The following is a 12,367-nucleotide window of genomic DNA, read 5'->3' as shown; positions in this document are numbered from 1 at the left end:
GGTCCGTAATAGGGGTTATTTCTGTTGGGGGCGAGGTGGGATGTTTTTGGTTGGGTTGAGTTTTTTTCTTTTTTCTTTTTTTTCTTTTCTATTCTGAGAACAAGAAAAGGAAGAATTCCTGCCTAGGGAAGAGGGCAAATTAGTTACTGTGGAAAGAAATTCTATCAGAGCCGACGATTCCTTTTCGCTGCTAAGCTCTATTTCTCACAGGTGACTCTGATTCCAAACAGTCTATTTAAATGGAGCTATGAAGAAGAGAAATACAATTTTTTGAAAATGTATTTAAATAAAATACCATTATGCTGTTGGTCTGATTTATATTCTTCTTCCCAAGTACATAGTCCCTCTTGGTGGAATGCCCACCCCCCCCTTTTTAGTATTTTTTAATAGGTTATTTATTTTTACTTTTTTTGACCATTTTGACACAGTTTTTACTTTCTTGTTTGTTTTGTTTGGGGTGTTTTTTGGGCCACACCCACAGTATGCAGAAATTCCCAGACCAGCGATGAAACCTGAGCCACAGCGGTGACCACACCAGACCTTTAACCCACTGCACTACAAGGGAACTCCTGAATGCCCCTCTCTTTGGTGTTTGCTTTAATGATTTCTTGACATTCAGATAATTCTCAGCTGTTTAATCTGAGACAGCCCCTCGCTAACCACCCAATCCAGCATCCTCTGGTCATGCCATCCACCATCTTTCTCGTCTCAGCACCAACAAATCTGATTTTCTTTTCTTTCTTTTTTTTTTTTTTTTTTTTTCCTTTTTAGGGCCACACCCTCGGCATATGAAGGTTCCCAGGTTAGGGGTCAAATCAGAGCTACAGCTGCCAGCCTGCACCATAGCCATAGCAACACAGGATCCAAGCCACATCTGTGACCTACACCACAGCTCACAGCAATGCCAGATCTCCAACCCACTGAGCAAGGCCAGGGATTGAACCTGCAGCCTCATGGTTACTAGTCGGATTCATTTCCACTGAGCCACAGGAACTCACCAACTCTGATTTTCTTGCTTTTCTCCACTCTTTTCCTTTCCCTCCCTCTCTTGTCTGTTTTATTGTATCAGAATATAAGTTGCACAAGGGCAGGGCCCCTGTCTTGTTCATTTCTGTACCTCTCATGTCAAGCGCGTGCCTGGCACAAGATAGGCACTCAGCAATTATCGGTGGAATGAACAGATCAGAGTGGATGAACAGATGAGTGAAGGCACTCTCGACAAGGAGAGTGCATTTTACCTTGGTTCAGCATTTCTGCCTTTCTTTACAATCACCTAGATGATTGCAAAAGGAACCAAGGCCAAGGACACAGAATTCTTCCCTGGGAAAGAGCATCAAGATGCAGAGAAGCAAGGACAAAGTACAGGAGCTCAAGAATTCCCCTGTCCACTGTAAATGATAAGACGCTGATGAAAGAAACCGAACAAGACACAAAGGCAAAGATATTTTATGCTCATGAACTAGAAGAATTAGCACTGTTAAAACGCCCATGCCACCCAAAGTCATCTTCAGAGTCAATGCAATCCCTATCAAAATCCCAATGGCATTTTTCACAGAGAAAGAACAAACCATCCTAAAATTTGTATGGACCCACAAGAGACCCCAAATAGCCAAAGCCATCTGGAGAAAGAAGAACAAAGCTGGAAGTAGCCCACTTTTTGATTTCAAACTATATTCCAAGCCACACAACCGAAACAGGATGGTATTGGCATATAAACAGACATTTAGATCAACAGAACAGAACAGAGAGCCCAGAAATCAATCCATGCATATATGGTCAGTTTACAACGAAGGAGCTAAGAATACACAATGAGGAAAGGACAGACTCCTAAATAAACGGTGTTGGGGACACTGACAGCTCCATGCAAAAGGCACTGGATTTTAAGATGTTTAGAGCTGACATTATACAACATCACCATATAACAAAAATAGTTACTTTTCTTTTCTGGCCCATCTGCAGCATGCAGAAGTTCCCAGGTCAGGGATCAAACCTGTACTACAGCAGCAACACCACCAGATCCTTAACTGCTCTGCCACCAGGGAACTCCAGTAATTACTTTTTTTTTTAAGAGAACTTTATTACGCCGTCACCTAATAAAGTTGTGTAGAGAGAAGCACTCCAGGAAATAAAAAGTGTGCATGAGGGTCCTACTTGTTAGAGTTTCCCAGAGTGGGCTTAAAACCTAAGTCCCTGCTGCCTTCGCTTTGGTAGCTCAGATGCCATTGTCAATAATTGTCTATATTTCCTCCCAGGACCGTGCATGTGGGGAACATTTCATGCCAGACCTGTTGAAGCAGACTCTCTGGGTTTGACGGAATGCAGGTATTTGCAATTTTAACAAGTTCCTTTGTGGATTCTTACACGTTTTATGGGGCTGGGGGTGGGGGTGGGGGCTGACCCAGTGACCAAGCAGAAAATTTTCCTGTACAGCCCACACCAGTTCCCATTTAATAACCCTCCTCCACTTCTGTGTTTGTTTTGTCTGGACCTACAGTGGCTTTGGAGAAGGGAGTTGAAATCCTCACCCATTAAGCTTATTTGTTTGTTTTTCAAATGATGCTTTGATTGCTCTGTTGGGCTGGGTTTATATTGCCCTTGGCATCCTCCCAGAGACCATTAGTGCCAATGAGAAACCGTGTCTGCTGCCCCCTTTACCTATCCCTTCTGCTTTCTGAGCTCGATGTCGTGGGGGGTCCCCAGCTTTAGACATCTGCAACTCAGCATCGTGTACAGAGGCGCGAGTTTGGACCCTGGCAGGACTTCAAGAGCAACAGAAGAAAAGCAAGAGGAAAACTTCGGGGAGAGAGGACCTTCCCCAGGGACACTTTGAGGATGCTGGCAGGCTACAGAAGTCGGTTTCAGTAACAGTGGACCACTAGCCGTGGTTCTTCTCAGATGGTGTTGTATTAATGGCTCTTGCTACGGCAGGCATGACTGTTCCCTTCCAGCTTAAGCTCCTTAGGGGGTAGGGACTTGAAATGCGGATGTTGCAAGAAATGGCTGTGCCTTGAAGATGGAGTCTACTCTGATGAGTTCACAGAGCACAGGCGGAAAGGCTCGTTAGTAACTATGGTACTTTCAATTCTACTCGACTCCAGTGAGTTTTTGGTGTGTCAACCAATCCCTGACGCCAGTGCCTACCTTCCCCCCTTCCCCCACCCCCTCCCCCACTTACACCTCACCTTCCGCTTGCTCTGCCCCGTGGGTCCCAAACCACCAAAGAAGCTCATTCTTATCTGCCGGACACAGGGCTTCCACACATGGCTCCTGTTAATAAAACCATCCTGTGCCTTTACGTTTACGAGCAAATGTTTGAAAATGATCGTAGATCCTGCTTCCCACAATCCTTCCTAAAGAACTTGGGGCCAAGAAAGAGGAATCACCCGCCCAAGGGTCCAAGAGCTCCGTCACCGGCAGGTGTAGGATGGATTGAGGATTCAGTTTGTTGCTGCTGTAATAAGTGACCACAAACACTATGGCTTGAAACCGCTCAAATGTATTACCTCACCACTCTGGAGGTCCGAAGTCCAAAGTGAGTTTCGCTGGGCTAAAGCCGGGGTGTCAGCAGGACTGTGTTGCTCCCAGAACAACTCAGGGAAGAACCTGAGTCCCTTAGCTTTGCCAGCCTCTCGAGGCCACCCGCTTTCTTTGTCCCATGACTCCCACCATCAATCACATCAACCCGGCCTCCCCTTCCTGCATCACGTCTCCAGCCCTGACCCGCCTGCCTCCCTCTCATAAAGACACGAGTGATTATATTGGACCCACCTGTGCATCACAGGCATCTCTTCCCAGCTCACAGGCCTTAACTCAGTCACACGTGCAAAGTCCTGTTTGCCACGGGAGGCAGGTTTCAGGAATTTGGGCACTTGGGGAACCACTTTTCTGCCTACCACAAGGGACCAGAGCCCACGTTTGTGGACCCTACAGTCCGAGGAACCCTACAGCTCTTGGGCCCTCCCTACCCTGTCCTTCCTCTTGGGTGCTCAGAGTTCAAGGTCATCTCAGAGGTTCAGAGAGAGCAGGGGGTTGCAGAGCAGCAGGGGACTGCCTCCTAAAACCCGCCCCTTGTATGCCTGCTACTCCGTGAACTCCTCCCGGTTACCCGCACCCTCAGGTCGGATGCAACCTGCTGGTTCACTGAACAGGGCTGGGGGTGGGTGCTTCACCCAGGAATAGACAGTCCTGCTGACCTTGGGGTACCTCTGGGGAACCTGGGTGTGGTGGGGCGAAGCGCCCCGCTATTTTTGAGGCCCTGGTACAAATGCCCACTGGGCCATGTGCGTCAGAAGCCAGCAAAGAAGGGAAATCGAGGAGTTCCCATCGTGGCGCAGGGGAAACAAATCCGACTGGGAACCATGAGGTTGCGGGTTCGATCTCTGGCCTCGCTCAGTGGGTTGAAGATCCGGCGTTGCGGTGAGCTGTGGTGTAGGCCGGCGGCTGTAGCTCCGATTGAACCCCTAGCCTGGGCACCTCCCTATGCCGCGAGTGCGGCATAGAAAAAAAAAAAAAAAAAAAAAAAAGAGAGAATCGAACAGAAGAGCAGGGGAGAGAGGTGGGCCTGAGGTAGGTCCTGCGAGGCCAGGACAAAGGAGGCGGTGCCCACGGGAACAGCGAGGGCTGGCCGCCAGCACTGCCCGCCGCCGAGTCCCCTCCACTCACTACACAGAGCCCCCCCACCCCCCCAGCTCCCAACGAAAAGGACTCTGCAGGGAAAACACGGGCCGGCAGTCCTGCCAGCCTCCTGCCACCCTCCTTCCCACCACAGAAGTGACGCCGTGCCAAAGGGGTCACCACTTTCCTACCACCGCACCAGGGCCAGGAAGAGAGGAGGAGCCAGGAGGTGACAAGGGGGCGTTACCCAGGACCGGGGAGCAAGCCCCGCCCACCTCCCCGGCGCGGGGCCGACCCGCCGCAGTAACCCGGCGCCGTGACCTGCGGCAGCATTTCTTCTCAAAGCCCACAAACCTGCAAGGCGTCCACCCCCTGCGAATAGATGTGTGTGAAGGTCACGCAAGGCGACGAGGTCTGGCCCGGCCTAAGCCTCCACTGGTTTTCACTGGGCTCTGCTGGGCTGGCTTGGCTTCCTCCTGCGCATGTGCAGGTTCCCAGCCTGTCGGGCCGCGCGGAGAGCCCATCTCGACCCTTGGGCTGTCCCGTTACAGGGTTTTCTGTAAAATGTATGGCTGGTCCGCCGCGTACCCCCATCAGGAGCACATTTTCGGGCTTGCAGGTTTGTGCGTTTTCCGTTGGTTTCCTGCCAAGTTCTCTGTTACTGTCAATGCTGTGGGTTTGCGCCCTCTGCCCTCAAATTGATTTGCCCCTTAGCAGCAGACTTGATATTTTTCGCTGATCAGTCGATTGCTGATAAAACTGCGGATGGGTGGACCTGGGAAGAGGGCTAGGAGCGGGGCAGCCGGGACCAAAAGAGCAGACCCCACTCTTCTTGCCTGAAGCTCTGTTTTTCATGAGTAAATGCTTTTCCATTTGTTCTTTGACGTGAGCCAGTTTTCAAAGCCCAGAAATGATTGGCTCTGACCATACTGTCCAGTTTTATTCTGTTTGGGGTTTGCTGACCTTTTCATGCTACAATAGTGGGACGTTTGGCCTTGGAAGTGCTTTTACAATTTTTAGACTCGATGGGACACAGATGCGTAAGTTTTCTATGCTTTCCACTGCCCCTCTGGTCCTACATTTGTTTTTCTTCATTACCTGCCTCACCCTTGAAGGCACTGAGCTTAGGAATTACAGCCCACGTGGTGACCACGAGACAGTGTCCTAAAGTGTAATGGACTGTATACAGAGCACTCAGGCCTGTGTGAGAGCCTCGAAGATAGAAGAACTCTCAAGAAAAGGTCCTTGTCTTCAAGCCCCCAAATCCTGGGCAGAGTGGAAGCATGGATACAAAGAGACGGCTCTCAGTGCAAAGGCTGGAGTCCATGAAAACACGCGAGTAATCTCTGGAGGTTGGAGGGACAAGACATGATTTCTTACATCTATGACCCTTTGTATGGTTGGAAGGTTCCTGTCAATTACTCAGAATTACTTAGGTTCTTGGAATGAAATTGCTTTCATTGGAGGAATAAATCGGAGGATAAATTGGTTGTCCTAATAAAGAGAGGAGTTCCCACTGTGGCACAGTGGGTTAAGAATCCGACTGCAGCAGCGTGGGTCACTGCAGAGGTGTGGGTTCAATCCCCAGCCCTGTGCAGTGGGTTAAGGATCAGGCATTGCCACAGCTGTCGGGCAGGTCGAAGCTACAGCTAGGATTCAATCCCTGGCCTGGGAACTTGGATATGCCTCAGGTGCAGCCCTGAAAAAAGAGAGAGAGAAGAGTTTAGGAGGCGGAATATTCGGGAAGCTGGACATCTTGCTGCTGGTGAAATGTGGGTGATGAAGAGAACACTGAGTCAAGAACTCAAGATGTGGGCTCCGGTCGCAGCTGAGATTTGAGAAGTCCGCTTCCACCTCTGTACAGTGCGGGAGGCGGGTGGGGAAGTGGAAATCACTTTTACTTCACATGCTTCATGGTTCTAGGGGAAGAGAGGGCCTTTTTCTCACCGTCTCCAGAAATATAATTATGTTTGTTTCCGTGTTTCAGAAAGATTGGTCACCAGATTTGCCCAAAGCGATAATCCTCAGAGTTTCTGAAAGTTTTCAAATTTATGTTAGTAAGAATATTTTGAAAAACCTGATGAAAATTACGACCTCTCTCTCTGGGTGAAAGAAAGCACATCCTCCAACACACAAAATGTTGTCTGAATCACAGGGAAATGACTGCCCCAGATGAAGGATTCTGGGGAGAAGAAAACAACAAGAAAAGCAACAGTGGTGAGCTTCAAACTCCCGCATTCAGTTTTGGCTGCTGTAGGATTCTCATTCTTTTCAAAACAGGGAAAGAAAAACCAAAGTGAAGGTCTGAATGAAAAACTAACCTAGAAAATGGAGTTCCAGAGTTCCGGAGTTCCTGTTGTGGTGCAGTGGAAACAATCCGACTAGGAACCATGAAGTTGCGGGTTCAATCCCTGGCCTCACTCAGTGGGTTAGGGATCTGGTGTTGCCTTGAGCTGTGGTGTAGGTCGCAGACACAGCTCGGATCTGGCGTTGCTGTGGCTGTGGTGTAGGCTGGCAGCTGTAGCTCCGATTCGACCCCTAGCCTGGGAACCTCCATATGCCATGGGTGTGGCCCTAAAAGGACAAAAAGAAAGAAAGAAAATGGAATTCCCATCATGGCTCAGTGGTTAACCAACCTGACTAGCATCCAAGAGGACTGGGGTTTGATCCCTGGGCTCCATCAGTGGATTAAGGATCAGGCATTGCTGTGAACTGTGGCGTAGTTTGCAGACGCAGCTCAGATCCTGCGTTGCTGTGGCTGTGGTGTAGGCCGGCAGCTACAGCTCCAATTAACTCCTAGCCTAGGAATCTCCATATGCAACTGGTGCAGCCCTAAAAAGACAAAAAAAAAAAAAAAAAAAACCCTAGAAAAATCTGCCACAGACGATGAAAATTGTTCATGGCCGAGAAAGGCGGCTGAAAGAACAAGAAAACCTCACTCTTCACAAAAATCCCAGGCCCAAGGGAGGAATAAAAAATTAAGGGCATTAATACTTATCACAGTCAAAGAAGGCAAACCTGCAGGAAATGCTCAGTGAGGCTTCAATAGCAATTCTAACCCAAGACAGGAAACTGCAGCGGGGGAGGGGGGGGGGGGAAGGGGGGGGGCTTATCAGTTCATTTGAACGCAACACCGCAGGGGGCTATTTTGGCCGGCGCCTCAAAGGAAACTTCAGTCCTTCCATAGGAAGTACTCAGAGAGCATGTGGAAAGTTCGGAAGGCTCTCTTGTGCCTCTCCCTTCTCTTTGCCTTCTCTTCCCTGTTGGAAAGGGAAGACGGAACTCAGCGAGACTGAGCAAGCATTTCTATCTGAACTCCTAGCCCAGGACGTTAGATGTTCATTTTGAGATCCTTTTCCAGAGCTGGCCCAAGGGCAGAGGTACCCATGTGTCTGACAGGAGCGAAGAAGCTGTGCCCAGGGGTCCAGCAGGGCTGTGGCGTCCCCCTCACTCCTGCTTCTGCAGCCCCGCCTGCCTCCAGGTCAGAGGTCAGGGCTGGCCAAGCTCCCAGGGCAGAGATGCCCACATTCTGCAAAGTCGCAGGCACCACTCCTACCGCTGGGTTTACAGACTCCCAGGTCACTTAGGGAGGGTGGCATGACTTGCAGAAGGACTCTGGGGACAAAAACTAAAATGCAATGACCTATGTGTTCTCTTTCGGGTCAGTGCTTCTGGCTCCTCAGCAGCCAGCTGAAGCAAGCAGCATCAAAGCCCGCCCTGCACCATGTCCTTACCCTCCCTCTGTTCTCCATGCCCCACGGTGATTGCTTCAACACTGAGTCACATCCTAATATTCCTCCCAAATCCTCCAAAGAGATCCCGCCTCTCTCTGGATGTAATCAAAGTCCTGGCCCCAGCAAAGGAGGCTGTGCTCCTGGCTGCCTTCTCCCTGACGCCCTGCTCTGGGCTGTGTCCAGAGCACGCCATGCTCACTTCTGCCTCAGGACCTTTGCACACACTGCTCCCAGGTCTGAAGAGCTCTTTCTGAATCCCTTGATATCTGCAAGGCTCACTCTCACTCCTTTTAGGTCTCTGCTCATTTGTCACCTCATCAGAGAGGTCTTCTCAGCCCTGCTGCCTAAACAATAGCACTTTGTCCCTCCCTCCTTTTCTTTACAGCACTCATCATTACCTGGCCTGACTATAGATCCTTTGTTGGGGGGGGGGGTAATTGTATCTTTTTGAGTGGGGATTTTTGTCTTGTTCCTCCATTATATCCCTAAGACCTAGAATGTCTGACAAATAATAGACATTCAATAATTTTTTTTTCTGTCTTTTGTCCTTTTAGGGCTGCACCGGTGGCATATGGGTGCAGGCATATATGGCACCAGGCTAGGGGTCTAATCAGAGCTGTAGCTGCTGGCCCCCACCACAGCCACAGCAACATGGGATCTGAGCCGCATCTGTGACCTACACCACAGCTCACAGCAATGTGGGATTCTCAACCCACTGAGTGAGGCCAGGGATCGAACCTGCGTCCTCATGGATACTAGTCAGATTCTTTAACCACTGAGCCACAACGGGAACTCCAACATTCAATAAATATTTTTTGAATGAATGTTGTTGGTTATTCTGCCTAGATGGGTATATAATGGTATTAACTCTTTTCTGGGGAAAAAAAAAAAAGGAAATTTATATTTTAGATAATTTATGACTATTCAGACAAAGCAGAGAAATCCATAAAGATTATTTATATCCGGAGTTCCCATCGTGGCGCAGTGGTCAACGAATCCGACTAGGAACCATGAGGTTGCAGGTTCGGTCCCTGCCCTTGCTCAGTGGGTTAAGGATCCGGCGTTGCCGTGAGCTGTGGTGTAGGTTGCAGACGCGGCTCGGATCCGGCGTTGCTGTGGCTCTGGCGTAGGCCAGTGGCTACAGCTCCAACTGGACCCCTAGCCTGGGAATCTCCATATGCCGCAGGAGCAGCCCAAGAAATAGCAAAAAGACAAAAAAAAAAAAAAAAGATTATTTATATCCATAGTTAACTATTTTAATTTTATTTATTTATTTATCTATTGTCTTTTGGTCTTTTTAGGGCCACACCCACAGCATATGGAGGTTCTCAGGCTAGGGGTCAAATCAGAGCTGTAGCTGCCGGCCTATGCCCCAGCCACAGTAACACCAGATCCAAGCCATGTCTGTGACCTACACCCCAGCTCACAGCAACGCCAGATCCTTAACCCACTGAGGGAGGCCAGGGATCACCCACAACCTCATGTTCCTAGTCAGATACGTTTCTGCTGTGCCACAATGGGAATTCCCACTCTCTTCTTTTTTATAGTGAAACATACATACAAAAGTGTGTAAAATGCATGTGCACAATTTAAAGAATTAGTGCACACCCATGTATTACCATGATGTGTGCTGACAATATTGTCTGAGGTACTAGGATAGATTTTCTATCAAGTCCAAGTACTAAACTCTCGCATTATGAGTCACTCAGGAGTCTCTTTGATGAAAGTAGCAGAAAAGCTGATTCAAACTGGTTTAAACAATAAGGAAATTTGTCACATAAATCTCTTAAAAAAATCCGTAGGTTGAAGGCAAAGGTTAATCCAGGGGTTAGAGTGTGTCATCAAAGTATTGTTTGAATTCTTTCCATGCTGCCTTCCTTGGTATCAGCCTCATCCTGAGGCTGACTCAGGAAGGGTGGCAAGATGACTGCCCATAGCTCCAGGCCATATGCTTCCTTTTGTGTGTGTCCAGGATAGAGCATCATGAACTAAAGATGCTGAGAGCACTCTGATTGGACCTGCTTGGGTGCATCACCACCTCTGGACCAATCACATGCCTAGGAGAATGCAATGTGCTGATTGGCTTGGCTGAGCTCAACCTTGGAGCCCCAGGGAGAAACGAGCAAATCCCTGAATAGAAATCAGGGACTGTTGGACACAGAGAACAGATTTGTGGTGGCCAAGGGGGGACGGGAGGGGAAAGATGGATTGGGAGTTTCAGATTAGTAGATGCATGCTAACGTATACAGAATGGATAAACAACAAGGTCCTACTGCAGAGCCCAGAGAACTGCATTCAATATCCTGGGATTCAATTATTTTGGAAAAGAATATGAAAATAATATATAATTATATATATCATATAATTATATGTGTTATATATATATAACTGAATCACTTTGCTGTACAGCAGAAATTAACATGTAAATCAACTATACTTCAAAAAAATCAAGAAATCAGAGACTGTTGGAAAATCAGTAGTGCAGGCTGGGATGGCATTCATTCACACATGTACTCTTTCCCCAAAGCGCTCCTGACCCCTGAAGTTCAGAGCCGATTTTATCCAGTGGTAGACAAATTCAAGCAAGCTTCATGCCTGTTCTCCCAGCTCAGATCAAGTGGATGGCCCTGGAAAGAGACAGACTGACCAAAAATAGGCAACAGCACCAAGAAGACGCCAGATTCCTAGAAACACGATCATTTACCACAAAGGCAAAAAGACAAACACAGTGGCTCGCTGATGACATCACTGTTCGGTATGGAATGGCACGATAACCCTGAGGAGCAGAACATTTAAGCCGTATCCAGTGGAGCATGTTTAGGAAGATAAAAGGATGTTTAATGGATTTTGGAGAGATTCTATCAAAACATGAACTATTACAGTGATGACAGGCAAAGAGATAAGTTGCATATCTCCCAAATGATGTCAACCAAATGAACGGCTGTCGGCTATAATTACCCAAATTATAGTGAGAGGAGAGGCCATACTTGCCATGATTTGGGGGAATTTCTACCTATTACAGACCTATTATTAAAAAGAAAATTATAACAATTTAATAAGCAAAATGAATGTCTTTTTATTTTTTTTCCAAAAAAGCAATAAGGAGTTCTCTCCAACCTCAAAACTTAAAAGAGGGAACTTACATCTCAGGTCACTCTATTCCTGCTTCTAGTGAGAAGTCTGTTGGAGCTAGATTCTTCCCCAGCACTCACTGAACACCTGAATGTTTTTTCAGCTTGAATGTCCCTGAAGGCATCTTGAGCAAGGAGGCAACGGCTGCCACCATCCCAGGGTTGCGCATGGAATATCAAGACCCTAAGGAATGAAATAACTTAACTTGTGGGAGCATGGAGTCCACTCAATAGTAGAGCTTCCAATGTTGACTCTTTTTCCATTATGTTGCGCTGTTGACTGTTTTAAGGTACTTAAAAATAAAAACGAGAGGAATCAAGATCTAAGAATGGGTAAGAGACAGGACTCCATCTGGGGACACCATGGGGGGGGGGTCTTTGCTCAATTCCTCAACTCACTCTTGTGCCGCACTGTCCACATTTTCCTTCCTCTAGAACCTTCCCTTCTTTAATCACAGAAGCTTTAAGAGTAGCAATAGCAGGCGGTCCCCAAAGTGATGTAACCTAAGCGCCACCTAGGAAAAGCCTTTACTCCAAATGTTTTCTCCACCACTCTCACTGTTTTTTTTTCTTTTTCTTTTTAAAATGTCAAGATTGAAGTTTCTGCTGTGGCTCAGTAAGTTAAAAATCCAGCATTGCCGCAGCTGTGGTGTAGGTCACAGCTCGGGCTCAGATTTGATCCCTGACCCAGGAACTTCCATATGCTGTGGGGGCAGCCGAAAAAGAAAAACAAAAAAGTCAAGTTTTATTAAAGTATAATTTACATAATATAAAGTACAATTGGATTAGTTTTGACAAAGGCATCTTATCTCGGAACCAGCCCCGAAATGCAGATAAAACCTTGACATTCCGCGGATGGAGATCACTGGGGGAGGATCATCTGGCCAT

General features: G+C 47.8%; 1 protein-coding gene across 2 annotated transcripts; it reads left to right on the top strand.

Annotated features, from left to right (window-relative positions):
• Positions 1-11,803, top strand: LOC110255713 (uncharacterized). Of its 2 annotated transcripts, XM_084980543.1 has the most exons (4): positions 1-5,233; positions 6,602-7,078; positions 7,125-8,095; positions 10,876-11,803. In XM_084980543.1, exons 1-2 carry the CDS (start codon positions 4,480-4,482, stop codon positions 6,649-6,651), a joined length of 804 nt encoding a protein of 267 aa, XP_084836669.1. In that variant the 5' UTR covers positions 1-4,479; the 3' UTR covers positions 6,652-7,078; positions 7,125-8,095; positions 10,876-11,803. The 2 variants fall into 2 exon arrangements, 1 of the variants encoding a protein (XP_084836669.1); XR_014818112.1 differs by lacking the exons at positions 6,602-7,078; positions 7,125-8,095 and having other exon boundaries at positions 5,117-5,233; positions 10,876-11,006.
• Positions 11,804-12,367: the final 564 nt, after the last annotated feature.

This window comes from Sus scrofa, chromosome 10 (genome assembly GCF_054392235.1).
Source record: "Sus scrofa isolate SSC_HxYL_T2T_F1_AM1 chromosome 10, Sscrofa_HxYL_maternal_Yorkshire_Landrace_v2.0, whole genome shotgun sequence".
NCBI lineage: Eukaryota > Metazoa > Chordata > Mammalia > Artiodactyla > Suidae > Sus > Sus scrofa.
The sequence above is the reverse complement of the archived record's forward strand: the minus strand, read 5'-3'. Positions and strand labels throughout refer to the sequence as shown.

Coding starts and splice junctions, on each gene's coding strand:
- LOC110255713 (XM_084980543.1), top strand. CDS start 4,480: ATGCCGCGAGTGCGGCATAGAAAAAAAAAAAAAAAAAAAAAAAAGAGA. Junction 5,234..6,601: donor GCACATTTTCGGGCTTGCAG/GTTTGTGCGTTT, acceptor TCCGTGTTTCAG/AAAGATTGGTCACCAGATTT.